The following is a 22159-nucleotide window of genomic DNA, read 5'->3' as shown; positions in this document are numbered from 1 at the left end:
TTTCTAGTTCATCTTTAATAACAACTGCATACACTTAAAATACTTCCTTTGTTCTTTATTCTTCTTTATTTCTCATTGCTTTGGACTAGAATAACAGCCTGAATGCTTCTCCCAGGGCGTGGTCCAGACGATTTTGTTTGAGGGGAAGAGTAGGTATTCTTCTTCATGCCTTTGCTTTCTTGTAAATTAACAGGATTGCTAAGACTGTCAGACACTAGACTAGCAGAAAATGAAACAATCACTAAGTTAAATTTTATATTTATTGTCAGACTTGCCTTCATTTTTGTTTTTTTGTTTTTTTTGGTAATAGAGTATATAGGAGTAAAAAAAATACTATGTGGTGTTGCCGATAAGTTTTACAAGTGAGAGTTTGAGGCCAAGGGCATTACATTTTTTTTTAAAATCAGTTCCAGCCCAAGACTAATGTTAGATTTATTTGGTTGGTACTCACAGCATTTTTGTTCTATTTATAGCTGTTAAGAAACCAATATGTCAGTTTGGTTGATAGGCTCTGAAAATCTTTTTTTAAAAGCTAATCAGAGACAACTATACTCTCTCTAAATCATGAATTGTTTCTTGAAAAACCTCAGGGGACACCTGTCACCTCAGGCACAGCTTACGTCACTCAACCTTCAAATCTCTTTAGACATACTTGTCCTACAAATTAGAGGTGGCAGGGACTCAACAAATAGTTGGTTTCTGAATGTAGAGTCTAAAGTAGTCATGTGTGTGTGGCAGGCACTTTGAATCTCACAAGGTTATTGTGAGGAGGTCATTGTGTATATAAGCTATGAATTTTATTTCTATTTGATGATTAGCCTTGATAGTACCAATTACTTCTATTATATGATTTGTTCCTCTGTAAATAGAGGAAACATTAGAAGTGAAAATTCTTGAATTTTTGTTATAACTAGCATTACTGTTGTGCTTAATCCTCTCTGTGCTTTAGAGGCAGAACAAATTTTGATTTTTTATTCCTTATGATTCAGAATTTTTAAAGTACACATTCTTGCTTTGTTTAAGCCATTTTTATTTCTTTTTACCCTTCTAGGGTAAATCAATCCAGCTGTAGCAGTTAGCACAGAATAAAATATGAGGTATATGATACAGGGAAAAAATTACTGTGACATTAAGAAAAAAATCCTAGGGCATGGGAATATAATTCTGGTCAGTAAAAACACATCGTGCCATCCTTGACTAAAAACAGAGAGTGGATTAGTTGGATAATAAAGCTTTAGTTGCTGTATATTCTGTTGAAATTCAGGTTTATTTTTGGCCAATGTTTTGCCTACCTGGCAGTCATCCTGTCCTGCTTCAAAACATACAGACTCCTGGGCTTCTCAGCCTGCACTCTCAGATATGTTTAATCAGTCCTGGTGGGAGTGGGAGGGTTAGCAGTCTATATTCTTAAACACCTCTCTGAGTAATTCTTGAAGACTCGCCAGGTGTTGGAACCCCAGAACCATGCTTTATTGGTAAACTCTTGAAGATGCTTTGGTGGCGCTGCCAAAGGCAGGGAGAAGCAGCTTGGTTTATGATTTTTTTTTATCTTGTAAAAATGTCACAGAGTGGGAATGTTCCAGTAATAGTTGTGAAAAAATGTCTTTACTGTGGTTACACAAGGAAAACAAAGAGAATAGCACTTCCCAGAAAAATATCTTTTGAGGATGTGGGGGCCAAGTGGTTTTTATGTTTTTAGTATTTCTATACTCCAAATGAGGGTATGTAAAATAACAATTTAGGTCTTGTGGAGGGCCTTCTGATTTAAACTGTTTCATCCAAACAATTCATAATAAATTCTAAAGGTAACCTTCGACTTCTTACCTGAACAGAATGTAACTTCAGAGCTTACTGATAAGGTCTGAGCATTTTGTGGTGAACCAGCTGAGGGCTGAGATGGTTTCTGGTTCTCTTTCTGCCACCTACTGGCTGTGCGACCCTGGCCAAGTCTCTTTACTTGTTCTAGTATGTTATGTGTGTAAAATTTAGTTTTTGGTCAGGGTCCTTTCAGCTTTCCATGATTTTATGCTCAGATAAAGTAATAGAGTCATGATGCTCACCTGTAACAGATCCAACTTCTGGTCAATGCTTTCTCATAACCTTCCGGAGGAGTAAGGGTGAGCTTGCCACTCAATCTGTTTTAATTTTTTTTTTTAGTTTCAGTGGAGCAGGATCCCCAATCATTGGAAAGGTCTTAGCTGATAGTAACTTTGTTAGCCTTAAAGAGTTATCAGTTTGCTGTGTGCATTGCTGTCTTCTGCAATAAAGAATGGTTTTCATTGTATATGAAAAATTAATACTTGATAACAATTTTGAAGATACTGGCCACTGACATTTGGTGAATTTAATCAAAAGAAAGTTAGAGTGTGTAAAATAGGCTATATTTGAGAGATTTTATACTCTACTTTATTCCTGTAAATCCTCCTCCTTCCCTTTCCCTCCCCCAGAGACCATCTTTCCTAGTGCAGAAATTGACCAGCTTTCCTTTTCTGTTTTAGGATGCAATTCGAAGTCACAGTGAATCAGGTACTTGTCCAAAGTCATTTAGCAAGTAGTAATGGGCTTTTTCTCTTTATGCTGTGTATCTTCTGTTGGCTTATCCATGTGTGGATTCTATTTGTCTTGTCTATTAAGCCTCACCTTCAGCCTTGTCCAGCAGCCCCAACAATCTGAGCCCAACAGGCTGGTCACAGCCCAAAACCCCTGTGCCGGCACAGAGAGAGCGGGCACCAGGATCCGGGAGCCAGGAGAAAAATAAAATTGTGAGTATAGCCAACAGTACCTTCTGCAGGTTAGGGTTCAATAAGAAAAACTTAGTTGGAAATGAAAATGCTTTTAATTTGGGGGGAGGGGCAGGAGGAGACTCAAATAAAAAGCATTTAATGATTCATGAATTTTAGTGCCATTTTTGGCATGCTTAAGGGAGGGCACACCTAAAATGGTATTTTCTCAAAAGACAAAAATTAGAATTGCAGTTAATATGTCTATTTTTAAAAGATATGGGAATGGATCAAGTTGAGTTGATCTTTTCTTTGACACCCTTGTTAAACAGAGCTTTATCATTCCATGGAGCGTATTTAATAATCTCTGCTTGTTTCAGAGGCCTCGTGGACAGAGAGATTCAAGCTATTACTGGGAAATAGAAGCCAGTGAAGTGATGCTCTCGACTCGGATTGGGTCAGGCTCTTTTGGAACTGTTTATAAGGGCAAGTGGCATGGTAAGTTTGGGACCTTTTCTTCAAGGCCATGGGGAAGTCAAGTTTCAGTCCAGAGTGGGTCAGGAGGGGTATGAGATTCCTTGAGCTCTGTGGCTCACAGCAGCACTCTGCAGGGATACTTGATTATGCCTAAAGATTGAACTTCACAATATCTCAGTGAAACTCCATAGCATTCTTTATAGACTCCATAATGCTGTAATCGGTATGATAAGGTATTTAGAATAATTAGAAATTGGTGAACAAAAGTTGAGCTCTAAATGTCAGGGTCTCTTATAAGCTGATTGAATACAGGCTGCACATGGGACATGCTTTAAGGCTCCTTAAATGAGTAAGAGTGTTGCTACGAGGGGAGCATGGATTCAAGAAACTTAAAGCTGGAAAGGACCTTATTTTACATTCAAGAAACCTAGGTCCTGAGAAGGGAACAGATATGCTCATGGTCAGACAGTTGGGCACAGGAAGGCAAGGAGCCTCCTGCAACAGCTTCTCTTTGCCCGCTCCCACCCTCCCCCCAGGATTGGCTGTGAGAATCTCTATCAAACAGGGAAGACACAGATTTACTTCTTGAATCTGTGTGGCGTGTGTTAGTGTTATTCTAATGGAAACGCTTTGTCACTTGGAAGAAATGTACTATTGCGATGTCTGTAGCTACAGCTTGTGTATTTTGGCAACATACTTAGCATTTCTCTGTCAGGTTTTCAATGCCTTTAGCTTTAGGGTGTTAGCATTTAGGGAGTATTGGCTTGAAAATACTAGACGTTCCTAAAAAGACATCTCTTATAAATTCAGATTTTAATAAAGCAAAAAACCCAAACCAAACAGAAGACAAACACCTAAAGTGCCTGGGTTCCTATATTTCTACTTAGGATGCCACCATATTTATTTGTAAATGTGCAAAGATTGAGAAAAGTTAAGAACATCAAATGAATGGAGCATTAAAATTCAAGGTGTTAAAAACTGATTAACACCTCCAATTTTACAAGTTCATCAGTATATATGGGTTTGCCACTTTTAACTAATCATCTGACAAATTTCTGATTCTTTAAGGGACCGGGACAGGGCCAAATATTTGTAAATTTCATGTAGAATGATTCCTTTTCCTTTGAAAATTCTATCTGATGTATTAGTGGCATACCTCTGGATCTCTCAGAATTTATACTATTGCAGAATATTTTCCAAAGAGATGTCATAAATGTCTAGGTGATCCCTTGGAAAAAGAACACGATTTTGTGGGATAAGAGTGCTCCAATCTGAGACAATAAAACTGCTAGTGATTTTAGGAAGTGGAGCAGTTATAATATTGCTTTTAATGCTGCCATTTGGAGCATTTAATCATTTTTTATACCACATTTTTAAAGCTTCAGCTAAAAGCCAGTAGACGCAGTGTAAGTTGTGCCCAAATTTAATTTTCTTCTGATTGAGCACATAATTTTTAAAGCATTAGTTAGATTTGCCACAGTACTGCTTATGAGCAGTCTTTAGTTCGACCCTGTTCAGTCTTCCCATCAGTGACTTGCATGAAGACTCAGGTATTGTGAATGACTTACACAGAGGTGTAATGCATATTTAGATAATAGGATTTAGAAAGATAAGAGGATTTGAACTGGCTGTGATCATGGAACAAAGAACAGGTGAGCTTTTAACAGAGTTAAGTCCTGTTCACTGTTCCAGAAATTGGAGGCTAGAGGTGTGAGGATGTTCAGCTGACTGTAGAGTCAGAGTGAGCCACTGTGAGCAGGCTTTGGCTGCCAGTGAATCCTCTGAGCTCTGAGGTTGCATTACTAATTAGGTCCAAAATTGGTGCCACTGAGGGTGAGTTCAGTGACACTTGGAGCATGTCTTGAAGAGAGCTCTGAGAAAGGGACAGGCTCATGAACTTGAAGGTTCTGAGAAGCAACCCCTCCTGAGGGATCATCCATTATCTCCCCAAGTCTTCCTCCTGCACACCCAGTTAACTGCCATGTTGGATCACTTTACTTTCATAGGGTTTCTTGCCTCCACCCCCTCCTTTCTATTCCCACATCCCCACTGTGCCTTTATCTTACCTGGGCTCTTGCAGCAGACTCCTCCTTGGCTTCCCTTGTATCCTACAGATGCCCAAACCCCATGCTAGAGTTTTCCAAATGCAACTCATGGTTCTCTCATCCCCCCTACCTCACCTTAGTTCTGGTGTACCTGGTTTGGAACAGCCTTCCCGCATTTGGTAAAATCCTTCCCTTGGATTATGTCCCATTTCCTTCAGACTTTTCTATATCCTCTCTACCAAGAGACTTAATTCTCCCCCTGCCCCCCAATCTTGGCTCAAACTGCTCTAGAATGAGTCATTATGTAAGACTCTTGTCCTCCTACTCAGTCATAATGAACTTGAGGTTGGGGCTGCATGGTTTACTAGCTCCATCCTAGATAGAAGGTAGCTCTGAATAAAGTGTGCATCTCCCATCCAAGGTCAGCAGCACCTTCAGAGGCAGCCCTGGGCCCTTGGTAAATACATGTGCCAGTGAATTGGTTGAGAGCCAGGTTAGAGGCTATTGTAAAGTGGAGACTTTAGCTCAACAGTTTGAGACCTGTCGTAAGAACCATCTCTCTACCAGTTGGTAGTCCCCGAAAGTGAAATGAAGAATGTTCCAACAGGCTGCAAGGGGACCACGTGCTCGACATGTGGAGGAACTAAGTCACCTCAAAGGTGCCAATTCCTACTTTGTTTAATCATCAGAAGGCTGTGTTTTAGTAAATTCATTTGCCATGAAAATTTGAGGTCCTATTAGGGTTTCAAGTAATGTATTATAATTCCTGTGATAAATATGACATAAAAGTATTTCTGAAAGTGGTTTCTAAATTGACAGCAAATGTAAAGTAGAATTGATCCGTGGGTATTTCTAAGGTTATATAAAGAGGCTGACAGTGATTGATGGTGATTTAACAGTCAGTATGGTAGTTAGTAGTACAGCCATTGGAGTTAAGACTGGGGTTCTAATCCTGGCTCCAGCACCTTGGTTTGTGTCTGTTTGACTTTGGGCAAGTGACTAAACTTTGTTTTCTGTAAAATGAGGATAACAGTATTGATCATGGGGCAGCTATGAGGATTAAAGGTGATAATGTCTGTGAAAGCACACACAGTGTCAGGGTATAGTAAGCAATCAGTGTTAATTGTTAGGATTACTTTTTAATGGTATTGAAGGTAAGCTTAATTTCAATATATATCTTTGAATTTGTACAAGGGGCAATCTCATGTCTCCTTGAAATGTGGCTGCCAAGTTTAACATCAACTGCTTGCTAAATGGCCTGCTTCCTAGCACCAGCCTTCTGGCCCCAAAGATTCAATATCTGCTGGGCTTTTCATATTCACCTGCTGATGCCGTCCTCATAGGCCCAGGTTGTGATCTTACATGTGACCTTACCTCTGGGGATGCCAGGCTTGATAGGAATAGTTTAAACCAAGCCTGTTCAAGGCCCATGGGGTGGTATTTTAAGGATAGTAGTATAACCTATTTAACCTTTTTCAGCCTCTTAAATAATTTAGAAATACACACACCTGTTCCATCTATGTAGGTATATGATTTTTGAATAAGTGATTCACTATATCTCTAAAGTATATGAAAAATAACAAAGATCATTCAACTGATTATATTGCCTACAAACTCATTTGCAGGAGACGTTGCAGTAAAGATCCTAAAGGTTGTCGACCCCACACCAGAACAGTTCCAGGCCTTCAGGAACGAGGTGGCTGTCCTACGGTGAGTAGAAAGCTGGCCTGTCCAGCCATCCTGTAGTGGTAGGGGCAGGGCCTGGGTGGTGGCACGCAAACCTACAAAGTAAGTTGGATATTTGGTACAGACCTCTCTCTGAGGGCCTCTGGCTGGGAATGGTGGTTAGTGAGTGTTCACTGTGGAGTCTTGTGGTTGAAGTTCCTCCCTTACAAGTGAAAAGGAGTGGAAGGTTTCCTTCCAGCTTATGTGGTTGTCAAACCTTTACAAGAGCCCCTTTTGGTGAGCATACCCGCTTCCACCGCTTTAGGTCTCTGGCTACACTCAATAGCCTAGGTTCTGTCTCTGGGTTTTGGTTTGCGGTAGGGAGAAATAGGTTCTATTTTCACATTTATTTCCAAGAGCTCTTTTTATAGCTAAGTTGCCTTATTCTGGACTTCAAACCTTCAGCTTTCAAGTCTTCGAGTCACTATTTAGACTTTTAGCAATAAGTTGAATAATGATGAATTCCACAGATTAGGGGTCCTGGTGACCCCTGTGCAGAGAATCATGAGTGTATGCTAACAGAGAGAATATTCTCTCTTTAAACAAGGCCAACACTGAGGTGAATCATGGTGGGCTCCTTTGTCAAGTCACACCACCAACTGGATTATCTATAGTCTTATGTGTTTGCTTTGCTAGCCACCCAAATTGTAAGCACGAGTGGTGTCAAGAACATACAGGATTTGCTCTCAGTAGGAAAACGGTACATTTCCCTATTCTGAAGCAAGGGAAGGTTCAGGGCCTTTTCTCTCCTCACTCCCTCCAGCAAAACACGGCACGTGAACATCCTGCTCTTCATGGGGTACATGACGAAGGACAACCTGGCGATTGTGACCCAGTGGTGTGAGGGCAGCAGCCTCTACAAACACCTGCATGTTCAAGAGACCAAGTTCCAGATGTTCCAGTTGATTGACATTGCCCGGCAGACGGCTCAGGGAATGGAGTGAGTAGATGGCCTGATGACTATAAAGTCTGGAGTCCAAGCATTTCAACATGTCCTTAAATCGGAACCAGGATTAGGAAAAGCCAAGTCTATTAAATGATTTCGGTGTTATTTTTGCACAAATTCATGTTCCTTGCACAAGCCGAGGCTGTTCCCTTGGGGCTCAGGTTTCACTTCCAGCCACTATCCTCAAAATTCAGCTGGACACACAACCTTACAGCCATGGTAGTGCCCTCTGTGGGCTTCAAATGTCTGAAGCATGGCCCATCAACAGATGTTCTTGTTCCACATGTCATTTTTAGATAATTTATTTTTCTTTTGGAAGATTCTTAAAGGTCATCTTTAGTACTTCCATTAAATACTACCCTTTTGGGTCTCTGTGCCTAACACATTACTTTGTGAAGAAGTGGGGGTGGAGGGTGTGCGTGCATGCGTGTGTGTGTGTGTCTTTCTCTGTGTGTTCCATTCTTGGCTAGCCCAAAGTAGTGCTTCTGAAACTTTTCTCCGAACTGCCCCTTATACGGGGGGAGTGGGATACTCCTCATACCCCTAGATGTCTGGGAGCTCAAGCCAAAGCTGTGCTTTTAAGTGTTATATAAAATCTCATGTTCTGCCTTACATTAAAAAAATAATAATAACTAGTTACAGTTACTTTTTGTAAAAACATTTAGATATAATTGACATAAAATTCATCAATTTAAAAAGTGTACGATTCAGTGGTTTTTTTAGTATATTCAGAATGTGCAACCATCACTACTTTTGAACATTTTCAAGATAGAAGATGAGGTCTTTTGTGTCTGGCTTCTTTCATTTAGTATTATGTTTTTGTTCATCCATGCCGTAGGAGCTATCAGTACTTTATTCCTTTCTATGGCTGAACGATATTCTGTTACATGGATATATGCTGCATTTTACTTATTTGTTCATCAGTTGATGAACATTTGGGTTAGAAGATTAACTTTTTGAGTAAAATTGATGCTTAAAGAAGAGTTGCCCTATTTGTGCTATAGCCTCACCTTCAGGTAAGGCACAATGTGGTCCCACATGAAGCAGCACAGGGCCAGTCCCTGAATGTAACTCCACCAGGAGCCAGGCCTTCAGGTGGTTTATTACTTTGTAGCTGTAGTTTGAAGATGCTTTCTACCCATGCCCCTCAGACTGTTTTTAATAGAGCTATTTTTCCTTCACAGCTATTTGCATGCAAAGAACATCATCCACAGAGACATGAAATCCAACAGTATCCTTTGGTGGTGGTTTCATTTGGCTGCTCAGTTCTAAGCTTAGGAAAACAGAAGGGAGACTTTTAAAGTTTATTTTAGCAAAAAGTGACCTTGGGAAAATTTCCACAGAAGTTGAGATATGTGTTTGGGTTTAGGTTGAAATAGTCCTGGTTTTATTATGCTGTTTATTGTTTAATTTAACTTGGGGGGCGGGGTGGGAACAGGGCTTTTTGCTTTTCATGTATTTTTCTAGTTTGTAGAGAGTATGTATCTGGTCAGAAAATAGCCGTAAGCCAAATGTTGCAAGATTTTCAGAATTACTACTTAAAATTCTCTTTCTTAAATGTACAGCAATAGTTTGCATACTGAAGGGTGTGAAATGTAACAATTTTATGTCTGCCTCCCTCTCCCAACCTTTCTCTTTTAAAGAAGAGTGGCATTACAGCTGAACTTTGCTTCTTGGCCAGTGAGAGGCATGACAGTTGTGTTGGGTTCGATTATGGAACGTAGCCTATTTGGGGCACATGTCTGAGGCACTGAATACCTTTTAGTGTTGGGGTTTTTTTGGGACCAACACATCATGCCATGAAAGCAGACACCATAGGTTTTAAGGTGGTGTGAATCACTGAGCATCTGATCACAAGTCAGCCTTAAACTTCCTGACTTTTTTACCCAGAAATGAGGTGAATTTGGTTCTTATTTTGAAGTCACCAAATGGTACCTGTTCTAGTGAGAAATGTCTTAGGACAGCATTCATTGCTCAGTGAGGGATTTACTATTTTGTTATTCACATGTGCTTCAGTTAGTCATGGAGGGCAGGATTCAGGCAGAAACAAATGTAAGCAATCAGTAGGCTGTGCTGGGCTCTGAGGAGTGCCGGAGGGAAGCCTGTGCTCTTAGAAGTCTTGGAGTTTAAGGCACCTTCATTATGTGGGAAGGTCATAAGGTCTGGGAACTGGCACCTAGATGTGTAAATGGGGAGAAAAAGGGACATTTCAAAAGCACTTTAAAAAACTTTGGAAACCCTAGCAAATCCAGTGCAGAGAAGGCTAGGGCAGGTGGGAGGCGGAGAGATGGCTGTGTTTGTAAGAACTTTGGGAAGTTTTTCAAAGTTAACTTGACCATTGTTTTGAAACCAGAGTCCTTAACAAGCATTGAGATATATTTCTCCATGAAGGCCTGACGGTGAAAATTGGGGATTTTGGTTTGGCAACAGTAAAGTCACGCTGGAGTGGTTCTCAGCAGGTTGAACAACCCACCGGCTCTGTCCTGTGGATGGTGAGGCGAGGCTCCCACTAGCAGGGTGCAGGACGGGGGGGGCACCCTGGGGGAGTCTGTGAGCGAACTTAAAGCATTTCCCCACATTTCTCACAGTCCAGGTCACCTGAGTGACGCTTTTAATGACATCAGACAGCCTGGGGTGAATTTTGGGTTTCCTGGAGGAAGCTGGCAGTCTAGAACCATGTTGAAGCATAACTTGGAGTTAGGTGATGGGAAGTGCTAGATCCCAGAGATAGGATCCTGAGCTCAAAGTAGCAGTCAGCGCCTTAGGGTGTCGGTGCCCTAAGGGAAGAACCATAGAGGGCAGAGAAAGGACAAAGGAAGGGATAACCTGGCTCCTGGTGCTGAGGCCCAGATGGTGAGGAATGCACTTTGTCCTTGTAGGCCCCAGAGGTGATCCGAATGCAAGATAACAACCCCTTCAGCTTCCAATCAGATGTCTACTCCTATGGCATTGTGCTGTATGAGCTCATGACAGGGGAGCTACCTTATTCCCACATCAACAACCGAGATCAGGTATGTGCACTGCCATTAAAGGGCCTAACCTGCTGTGGAAGCCCCTGGGCCTCCTGCCAGTCTGAGCCTCAGGAGGGTTGGAAGTTGCTTTCACTGTTGTTTACCCACCCATTCCCTCAAATCTTCCCCCTTTTCCTCCCCAGATCATCTTCATGGTGGGCCGAGGATATGCCTCTCCAGACCTTAGTAAGCTATACAAGAACTGCCCCAAAGCAATGAAGAGGCTTGTAGCTGACTGTGTGAAGAAAGTTAAGGAAGAGAGGCCTCTTTTTCCCCAGGTAAGACACCTCAAGGGTGCTGGGACTGATTAAAGGCAGAAGTACTTAACGACTGGGAGGGCAGTGCTGTTTTTTATTTTGTAATGGCGGGGGGCGGGGGGCGCGGGGGGTCTTGTTCTCCACAAGATGTTACAAGTAGGTTTCGAACAGCTTGATCAGAAGCTAATGTGGAAATGCCAAGCTCAATGACTGAGACTATTTTGTGGCTTTCAGATCCTGTCTTCCATTGAGCTGCTCCAACACTCTCTACCGAAAATTAACAGGAGCGCTTCTGAGCCATCCCTGCATCGGGCGGCTCACACCGAGGATATCAATGCCTGCACACTGACCACGTCCCCCAGACTGCCTGTCTTCTAGCTGACTTTGCACCTGTACTCAGGCCACCAGGGGAGGAAGGGAAGTCAGCAGGCACCATCTTTCTGCTCCCTTTCTATGGGAGCACAGAGCTTGTTTTCAGAGAAGCTGCTGCTAAGGACCTTCTAGACTACTCACAGGGCCTTAACTTCATGTTGCCTTCTTTTCTACCCTTTCCGGCCCTGGAGAAGGAAGCCATTCGCAATGCTGGTTTGTCCTGCTCCTTCCTTGCGTCCCCCATGCTCATGAGCCGTGCCTTCTCCAGATGTACCAGTGGCTGCTGATGGCAATACATGATCTGAGGCCCTAGCTGTTGGCTAAATGAGTATTTTTAGGGCAAGAAAAAGCACTCAGAGGGGAAATGAAGGTAGCAGGAAAACCAGCCCTGATGGGACACGTGGATTTTAAATATCAGCTCCTATGAGGAATGCTTATCACAGGAAAGACTTTTCTTCAGAAATAGTGGTGTGGCGCCAAACAGGTAGTTTTGCACATAACGCACCAAACAGCCCAGGACTGTCGAGACCACGGCCGCCTGAAGGAGTCTGCTTTGGTACTTTGGAACTTGAGTTTGGGGACACTTCCATTTCTTGGAGGTCTCCAGTGCATTGGGATAGTTTTCCAGAAGAGGCACTTGGCCTGCTCTTCCCAGTCTCCACCCTCTCAGGGAGCAGTCTTCCATCACCCTGAATTTTGTCTTCCAGGAGCTGCCCCTATGGGGTGGGGCCACAAGGCCGGCCTTGTCTCTCAACAGCCACATCATGTGTATGCAAGGAAGCCAGAATACAGGTTTTCTTGATGATTTGGGTTTTAATTTTGTTTTTATTGCGCCTGACAAAATACAGTTATCTGGTGGTTCAATTATGTTATTTTAATAAAATAAATTAAATGTAGGCTTAATGACTCTCCCATTTGTTCATCCCTTCTGGAGCAGGACTCAAGAAGCAGGAAATGGGCCCAGGAGCCTCCAGTGAGTGAATTTAATTCAGCCTTTGCCTATGCTCGTCACCTTTCACTACAGTTAGCTATAAAAATTATGCAAAAAGCACTCTAAACTCAGGTAAGAATAGACCTTTTTCTACCCACATTTAATGCATTTTACAAAATATTTGATATCTATAGTTGTTTATAAAAATAGGTAATTCAGGCTTAATTAGTTTGTTCTGATTCACAAGATTATGCTCCTTCAATTAAAATCACAACTGATGACAGAGGACTCATGCTAAGTTCTCTTCAGGACCACTACTGGTCAGAAACTTTCTTAGATGCCATAAAGTGTTCACAAAATTTCAAATGGAAGCCAGGCTTCACAGGTTAAGACTAGAGATGGTTTGGGCAGGAGCCACACACAAGCACTTGTGCACCAAGCCTCAGTAAAATTACTCCGGAGCCTGTGCCCACAGGGGAGAGCTGGGTACACATTTCCTCCCATTGTGGCCCCAACAACAACCAGAAATGAGGGGCCATACCTCGGCTTTACTGTCCCACTTCCTGCTACTTCAAGAGCCCCCCCTCTACAAGGAAGGAGGTTTACACTTTGCTTACTAAAAATATGGCAACAAGACTCCTGCTCTGATTTGGGACACTGAAGAGTCCTAAATAACGTCTTAATGCTAAGGTATGCAGTGCTCACTTTTTGTTTCTGGAAAAGCCCTGTACAGGTCAAGTTTCGACTACATACTAGTTAAGTACACTAGGAAAAATCACTACAGAGGAATCCTTTTTAGGAGTGAAGAATCCTCTGGTAAGAAATCTGCTTTAGGGGTAACTACAAGTTGACTCTTTCTAAGGAGTTAAAGCTCATAAAGGACAGGAGCCAGGTTTGTTTAAAATCAGTCAGTCAAAACTGGCTGGTTTGCTGACCCCCAAGGACCTTGAGGTGCGACTAACATTAACAGCTAGAAAAGTAGAGATTCGTATACTTGTTAGGTTATTTTATATCCTTCACTATTCTCATGGCTGTAATAATGGAGAATGGATGAGACCAAGGTTAAATACAACCCCACTCAAATCCAAGCAACACACCACCTTGGGCTGCAGTAAAGGAAGCTCTACACACCCTAGCTCAGGGAAGGCTCAGCCGGCAGAGCCCGAGATGCATGGGCAACCATCAACTCTTCAGGGTTCTGATGACTCTACTCCCGACAGGTGCATGAAGAGATCCCCAAGCTCTGTCATGTCGACATCTTCAGTGTTAGGGACATGCCGGCTTTCTCGGTTCTCGATGAAATCCCAGAGCCGCACTGAATTAAAGAACTGTAAAAACAGCCAGCAGACAGGCCTTATTATTATAAATGGCAACATGAAGGCTGGGAAGGTTATTTTTCTTTTGCCTACCCCATTTCTGGCTGCCAAAGCTATTAGAGAAAGGGCCAAGAACAGAATCTGGAAATGCCCACTGGTAAGTGTCCTGTGCAAGACATGGCAAAGTCCTTACCCTTACGGTGCCTTCAGAACTGAGCTGTTTCCGAGGTTTCTCAGGCTCTGCTAGCCGCCCATCTGGGTAAGCATGGCGATAAAGACATTTGCTTCCAAATGGGCAGGTCCCCTTACCTTGCTCAAAGTATTTGCAAGCTTTTTTTCTGAAAAGCAAAGAAAAAAGATGGTGGGCGAATCCAGGGTACAGATGAACCACTGCCTTCCTCCATCCCTGCCTATGATGCCAGAATTAAGTCGACCTCACATTAGAGGTAGGGAGAGTGAGGCACAGAGGTTGGGATGTTGATTTCCAAGCTGGATAATGTTCCCACTGTGACGTGTGGCCTCACAAAGATCATAACCTGTATGAGGACTTTTGAGACTGCAGTGCTCCAAAATGACCACAAGGAACGCAGGCTTGATTGCTCCTTTGGGCCAGCTGTGACGGGCTCCAATGTCAATGTTCTGAAGCTGAAGCTGGGCTACTTGCCTCCACCCAGGGACATTTCCCTTCCTCCTGGCTGGCAATGATGTCAAGATGACCACAGCCCTGACTTAGGAATCACAGGGAAAGCTGTGACTTTTAGCAGCTGCCTAAAGTTACAGGTCTCATTCCAATTTTCCTTGGTCCCCACCCTCTAGAGCAGGGGTTCTTAACTATGTGCCATAGACCCTGCCCCAGAACAGCTTTTAAATGCATAAAATCAAACATAGGTCTACAAAATATAGGTTTCAAAAATTAATTTTTTTTCTCCGACCTATACCCACAGACCTCTATGTTAAGAACCCGTGCTCCTGAGGAAATCACAACCAGAAAATTCCTGTTTCTTCTTGCTCAAATGAAATTTTCAAAAATCCCAAGTTGAAGAAGAGATGCCCAAAAACCCAGAGGGCCACCTGAGAGTGCTGAGGAAGGGACGCTGCAGCAGAAAGAAAGCTAAATCGCTGCAGAGGGTGGGGCTACTGCCAGGACAGCTGGGGTGTGGTGTTGGCAGATGACAAGACAGGGGGACTCCTTGAATCCAGTGTTCCTCAAACAAGGGGATGGCAGGAAATAGTGGTGAAGGTCTCGGAGACAGACATCAGAGCAGCACAAAGAAAGCTCCCTAACAACTGTCCGCAGAGGGAAGGAGCTGCCTTGCTTGCCTGGGTGCTACTCCCACCAGGTCTGATTCCAGCACAGGTAGCTGGGGAGTGGATTCAAACAGGTGTATGGACCAGGCACCTTCCATGGTTCCCGTGACCCCAAGAGCCTGAGAAGGCTTTCAAATGACTGCTCAAGTAGTGAGTTCTTACCAGAGTCTGCCAGACACTGGCTTTAATAAACTCATCAGGTTCAAAAAATTATTCTCTGGTCCCTTCCCCCAAAATTGTTCTTTTTTTTTCTCCCAGCCTTAACTGGTCACCAAGAACAAAAGCCTTACAGAGCACCCCCGAAATAAACCTGTCCTTTCCGATCCCACACTGCTGAAACTGATAGGGATGCCATCCTCTGCTGCCTGCCTGTCACAGACATTTCTTAATTGGCCTCCCTTCTCAGCAGGTTCCAACCTCTTCACACTACCACAGAGAGTGTCTCCAAACAGTGGGCCACCTGTTTTGTTCTCTTAGACTTGACTCTAGTCCATCTACCCCTATGGTTGTAAGTCCTGCCACTTCCTTCTATATACCACCTCTTTCAACCCCAGTGACCACTCCCCCTGTTCCCTAAACACAAAATTTGTACCATCCTGCACCCATGTCATTCTATTCACCCACCTACAACCTCCAACACACATGGAGAAGCTAATCATGCTTCATGGCGTTCCCCAACACTCCCACGCAGGTGGATCCAAGTGCTTTCTCTGTTGTGATATCTGGCTTGGGCCTCTCATGCACCTGTTGCCAGGAAACCTGTATCATAATTGTCTTTTTGCAATTTCCCATGAAATTATCTTACTAATCTCTATTCTATAGCCTCCACTGGTGCTTAGCTTGAAGGTGCCTGGCCCGTAGTGGTGCTCAGTAAATGTTTGTGGAATGCATTAAAAAAACAGCCATCAATGGAGACTAGAGCCAGGAAAGACCCAAACAATAATAATGAGAATTTTTAGACAATGCTAGCAGAGCTCCTTCCTACAGGCTGGATCCCTCTGCCTTGCCACTCCTGCCCTCTGGTGGACACTTGATAACACAAGGGAAAAATAGTAAAACAGGAACATACCAAGCCTTTAGTAAATAATTGATATGCAGCTTAAGGGAACCATTAAAAAAGGTAACATAAAGAGATCTGCTTTTAGTAAGCTTCTACCAGAACCAATCCTCCTGCAAATAACTAGAAACGAATATTCTTTAAAAAATATTCGTTTTTTTAAAGAACATTGGAGGTACTGGAGAATGAACAGCAGCAGGAGGATTGTTCAAGAGATTAGACAGCTGGAGGAATGGAATGGCAAGAAGTGAGTCATCTTTTCAGAAAAAATAGCTTTCAGCCTAGAGTGGACCAAAGCCAGGTGTCTATGTAGAGTGGCTAAAATTGCAGTGGAAAAATCCAGGCTTTCTGGCCTGAAGAACCAAAGATAGTTGGAAGAAATCAGCCACTGGAAAGTGAGGCAGCAATCCCACAAAGAAAGGGGCCTGAAGGGGGCACTCCAAATACTGTGCATTAACTCCTTCGAAATCTCTGATCCACCTAACCCCTGACCCACACATCAATGAGGCAGGCTCAAGGCAACTCAGCTAAGGATAAAAGGCAACTCAGCTAAGGATAAAATAACTGAACTGAGATTTGAACTGCTGCCCAAGAGTTTTGAGTCTAAACTATGTATCTGCCCATTAAGACAAAAACATCAACCCTTTCTAGAGGAACCTAACAGAAACCAGAATCTCTAAAAGGTAACATTTATAATGTCTATGCTACAATCCAAAATGACTCAACTTATGAAGAATCAGGAAAATATGACCAGAGACCAACTTCAAGATGACAAGGATTTCAAAGTAGCTACTATAAATGTGTTCAAAATAATGAACAGAGAGGGAAAAAAGAATGAAAAGACATGAACAGAGCCCAAGACCTGTGGAACAAAATATCCAAAAGTTTATCACATGTAATTAAGAGTCCTACGAGAGAGAGAAAAAAAAGGTAGACCAAAAATTCCCTGAATTTGGTGAATGACATAAACTTACAGATTCAGAGAAAACCAAGCAGTACGATATGAAGAAAACCACTCCTAGGCAAAATATCAAACTACTGAAACCCAAGAGAAAATACTGAAACCACCCCAGAAAAATGACATATTACAATTTGAATCACCACTGCCTTCTAATCAAAAACTACAGTGGGTAATAAGCTCCTAGACACTGGTCTTGGCAATCTTTTTGGATTTGACACTAAAAGCAAAAATAAACAAGTGAGATTACCTCAAACTAAAAGCTTCTGCACAGCAAAGGAAACCATCAACAGGCAATCTACTGAATGGGAGACAATTTTGCAAATTATGTACCCGATAAGGGGTTAATATCCAAAATACATAAAGAATACATACAACTCAACAACAATAATAGCAACAATCCATTTTAAAATGGGCAGAGGAAGTGAACACAGACATTTTTCCAAAGAAGCCATACAAATGTCTAATAGGTTCATGAAAAGGTGCTCAACTTCACTCTCAGGGAAATGCAAATCAAAATCACAATGAGATATCACCTCACACTTGTTAGAAGAGATATCTGCACTCTCATGTTCATCATAGCATTATTCATAATAGCCAAGATATGGAAATAACCAACATGTCTGTCAACAGATAAATGGATACAGACGATGTGGTGTATATGTATATAATGTAATATTCAGCCACGAGAAAGGAAATCCTTTCATTTTGCGACAAGATGGATGGACCCTGTGAACGTTATGCTAAGTGGAATAAGCCAGAGAAAGACAAATACTGTATGGTATCACTCATATGTGGAATCTAAAAAAAAAAGTCAAATTCACAGAAACATAGTAGAAAAGTGGTTGCCAGAGGCTGGGGAAGATGGAAGAAACAGGGAATGGCTGGTAGGCAGCCTGATTATAGTGCAACAACATTTGCAAAGAGCTAAAAGAAACTATTAAACTAGAATTCTACTATTAAACTAGAATTCTATTAATTGAAAGAGGAGGCAAAGATGGAAACAGAACTGATCAGACCAACATATTCAATGAAAATATCCTTTAAGAATGAAAAGCTACTTCTAATAGAAAAAAAATCATCACCAGCAGCTCAATAAAACATTAAAAGCAGTTCTTGAGGCTGAAGAGAAATTATAACAGTTGGAAGGAATTTTATACCAAACAACAGGCACTGGAAATAGTAAATTTTTTTTTTCCTCTGAAAAATACACAAGTTTTTAAAGGCAAAAAGTCCTATTACCTAATATGTATATAAAATATTACATCCATACATTATAATAGTAAAGTTTCAGGGTACATAATCTACAAGTATCACTTGCCTTTCTATACACTAACAATGAACTATGAGAGAAATTAAAATAATCCCATTTATAATTGCATCAAAAAGAAACACGTAGAAATAAATTTAGCTCAGGTGAAAGACCTGTAGACTGAAAACTGTAAGACAATGATGAAATAAATCAGAGACACAACTAAATGGAATGATACCATGTTCTCAAAGATTAGAAGAATGTTAAACTGTCCATATTACTATCCAAAGCAATTTACTGATTCAGTGCAATCCCGATCAAAATTCTAATGGCACTTTTCATAGAAATAGAACAATCAACTCTATAATTTGTATGGAATCACAAAAGACTCCAAATATCCAAAGCAACCTTGAGACACAAGAACAAAGTTGGAGGCATCAAACTTCCTGGTTTCAAGCTGTACTACAAAGCTACATTAAATAGTACAGTAGTAGTAGCATAAAAACAGACACATAGATCAATGGAACAGAATAGAGCTCAGAAATAAACCCACACATATACAATCAATCAATCTATGACAAAAGAGCCAAGAATATACAATGGCGAAAAAAAGTCTCCCCAATAAATGGTGTTGGGAAAACTGGACAGCCACAAGCAAAATAAAATCAAACCACTTTCTTACACCATACACAAAAATCAACTCAAAATGGATTAAAAACTTGAACATGAGACCTGAAACCATAAAACAGGGGATAATAAGCTTTTAACTCAGACAAACAAGGCCTGAGGATATAATGTAAAACATGGTGATTATAGTTGATAACACTACTACATAATTGATATTTTCTATCAGAGTAGAACTAAAATGCTCTCATCAAAAAAAGATAAGTGAGGTGATGTGTTAATTAACCAAATGGGGAGAATCTTTTCACAACATATATCTAATCTCTATGATGTACACTTTAAATATCTTAAGTTTTTTTTGGTCAATTATACCCCAATAATGCTGAAATTTTAAAAAATTACATTACCACCCTGTGGGGGTTCTAAAGTATATATACACTGTATCTAGTATAAAAGATGGTAATGAGATAACTGCATATTATGTAAGACAGTAGGAATATGAATTCTGACTGAAAAAAATTAAGAGTATATTGTAGGCCCAAGAAAAACCATTAAAAAAAGATAAACTAAAAAGCTATCAGTTAAAATGGAACTCTAAAAATTACTCAGGATAGCTAGCAGCTGGAAACACCATAGGTATCAAAATGGTAAACAGGTAGTCCCTGCTTTGTACAGTTCTGATATGCATTAATTTCAGTTACCATGTGCTATGGTTTGAATGTTTGTAGCTCGCTAAACTTCATGTTGAAATCCTAATGCTTGACATGATGGGAGTAAAAGGTGGGATCTTTAGAAGGTGATTAAGTCAAGAGTGTGAAGCCCTCAAGAATGAGATTAGTGTTCTTATAAGAGACCCCGGAGAGCTCTGTTGCCCACTTCCATCCACCATGTAAGGTCATAGTGAGAAGGCACCTAGCTACGAAGCAGGAAGTGGGTCCTCATCAGAACCCAATTGTGTTGGCACCTTGATCTTGCTTGGGCTTCCCAGCCTTCAGAACTGTGAAAAATAAATTTCTGTTGTTTATAAGTCACCCAGTCTGTGGCATTTTGTTATAGCAGCCAGAATGGACTAAGACACCACATACAATGAGTCGAATAGTAGTGGCCTTCAAGATCTGCCAAAATCCTAAGCTCTGATACGAGTGAATGTGACCATTTTCTAGAAAAATCATCTTTGCAGATGTAGTTAAAGATCTCGAGATTACTCTGGATTAATGGGAGGGTCCTAAAACCAATGACACTTGCACTTACAAAAGACAGGAGGAGGAGAAAGAAAGGAGAAGTTAAAGGCAGAGAAAGGTGTTATGCTGCCACCTGCGAAGGAATGCCAAAAACTGCCAGCAGCCACTAGAGTCTAGTAGAGAGGCATGGAACAAATTTCCCCAAAGAGCTTCCAGGAGGAGACAACCCTGCCTTGATTTTGGACTTCCAGGCTCCAGAACTGTAGGAGAATTTCTATTCTAAGCCACCTAGTTTGTAGTAATTTGTTACAGCAGTCCTCGGAAACAAATCCACCAGGGTTTAATTAAATAACACTTGTCTTTCAACATGGTTCAAATTTCAATTAACACAATACATTAATATGAATGCTGCTGATAGCTCTTCAGTTCAAATCACTATATAAATAACAAATGTGCAACATGGTCAGTGACCAATCATGTAACTTTCTTCCAAAGTCTGTTGGTAACTGGTCACTATACCTTTGTTACTCAGTTTACAGACAGCAAAATGTAGAGATGTATTGCCTCCTTGTTTCCCAGTGATAAACGCACATGACATTTTACGAAAACGGATAACTGAAAAGAAACTGGCCAACAAAGATAGAAGTGCAGCAAAGAAATGGAAAGTAGTAATGCTGGAAGTGAAATTTGAATTCTCACCTCTTCACTCTCACAGCCACATTATATCCAATGCATCAGCAATTCTTTTAAACAGATTCAGCATCCGATCACTTCTCACCACCTCCATACCTGCTACACTGGTCCAAGCCACTGTCATATCTTATCTGGATTATTGCAATAACCTAACTGGTCTCCCTATTTCCACCTTTGCCTCCTCTTTCAATATGTTTTCACTGGATCAGGCAGTGACCCTTTTAGAATATTGATCAGTTCATGTCACTCCTCTGATCAAAACTCCTAGGATAGCTGTTCATCTCATCCAGAAAAAAAGCCTAGCCCATCCAGTGACCTACAAAGCCCCACACAATTTGCTCCTCGCCCTGCCTCAGTACCTCGTCTCTTGTCTCCAGTATTCTCTCCAATTTGCTCCTCTCATCCAGCCACTCCCTACTGTTCTTTGAACAAGATAGACGTACTTCAGCCTCAGTCTTCGCAGTGACTGTCCCCTCCATCTCGAATGTTCTTATTCATGTCAACTTGGCTTGCTGTCTCACCTCCTGTAGGTCTTTGCTCAAACATCACTTCAGTGAGGCATTCTCTGGTCTCCCACATTAAAACTGCAACCACCTCACGTTCTGTTGCCCATTCCTGGGTACATTTCATTCCTCAGCCCTAATCATCATCTAATATATATTTTCCTTATATTTTATTCTTATTTTCCTTCGCTAGAATGTGAGCTGCGTGAGGGCTGGGATTTTTGTCTGATTTGTTTCGTGCTGTATCCCTAGCAACTAGAAAAGGCCTAATACATAAATCTTTAATTGATTCTATTGAATAAATGAATGATTACAGATGACAAGTCGACTTCAACACCAGAAACAGGATTTCAAGGGGATATCACTTTGTTTAGAAACTAAACAAGTCCACTACACCATAGCTTTGCTGATCTCTGCATCTCCAAAGCCCAGCATGATGCCTGAGAGAAGGAAGAGACTCTGAGTGGCCACAGACCAAGACCACATTCTTGGGAGAGAAGGGCAGGCTCTGCAGGCAATGACAAAGACGAAACAAGAACCTAGGCAGGCACCAGGATCATGCTTGAACCCAACAAACTTACCCCATTCCCTGTTTGAAAGCTTCAATCAACTCGTTCTTTTTATTCTGATCTTCTACCCAATACACACTTGGAATTACAAACTCTGATATCACTCGGCATTCTGGACAAGACCTGAAATAAGAATCGGGTTAGTATGGAAGAGATTAAGTTACAAATTCAGTGCATACTCCACCACTAACTTCTTGCTCAAATGCATAACCAC

The 22159-nt window shown here is 41.5% G+C and overlaps 2 protein-coding genes across 4 annotated transcripts in view; one reads left to right on the top strand and one right to left on the bottom strand.

The window, feature by feature from the left end:
- RAF1 (Raf-1 proto-oncogene, serine/threonine kinase) overlaps positions 1 to 12449 on the top strand; it is a 54632-nt gene extending 42183 nt beyond the window's left edge. For both annotated transcript variants that reach the window (XM_039886768.1, XM_039886770.1), the window contains 10 exons: positions 2499 to 2526; positions 2635 to 2762; positions 3101 to 3218; positions 6868 to 6952; positions 7731 to 7907; positions 9098 to 9144; positions 10287 to 10405; positions 10793 to 10924; positions 11068 to 11202; positions 11416 to 12449. In XM_039886768.1, coding sequence (XP_039742702.1) covers positions 2499 to 2526; positions 2635 to 2762; positions 3101 to 3218; positions 6868 to 6952; positions 7731 to 7907; positions 9098 to 9144; positions 10287 to 10405; positions 10793 to 10924; positions 11068 to 11202; positions 11416 to 11559 — 1113 coding nt within the window. In that variant the 3' untranslated portion in view covers positions 11560 to 12449. The remainder of the gene's footprint in view (positions 1 to 2498; positions 2527 to 2634; positions 2763 to 3100; positions 3219 to 6867; positions 6953 to 7730; positions 7908 to 9097; positions 9145 to 10286; positions 10406 to 10792; positions 10925 to 11067; positions 11203 to 11415) is intronic.
- Positions 12359 to 22159, bottom strand: part of MKRN2 (makorin ring finger protein 2) — a 36237-nt gene continuing 26436 nt past the window's right edge. For both annotated transcript variants that reach the window (XM_039886773.1, XM_039886775.1), the window contains 3 exons: positions 21958 to 22068; positions 13994 to 14138; positions 12359 to 13812 (listed from right to left, as the gene is read on the bottom strand). In XM_039886773.1, coding sequence (XP_039742707.1) covers positions 13675 to 13812; positions 13994 to 14138; positions 21958 to 22068 — 394 coding nt within the window. In that variant the 3' untranslated portion in view covers positions 12359 to 13674. The remainder of the gene's footprint in view (positions 13813 to 13993; positions 14139 to 21957; positions 22069 to 22159) is intronic.

Source organism: Pteropus medius, unplaced genomic scaffold (genome assembly GCF_902729225.1).
Source record: "Pteropus medius unplaced genomic scaffold, Ma_sr-lr_union100, whole genome shotgun sequence".
Taxonomy (NCBI): Eukaryota; Metazoa; Chordata; class Mammalia; order Chiroptera; family Pteropodidae; genus Pteropus; species Pteropus medius.
Note: the sequence above shows the minus strand (reverse complement) of the source record. Positions and strands in the feature narration are given on the sequence as shown.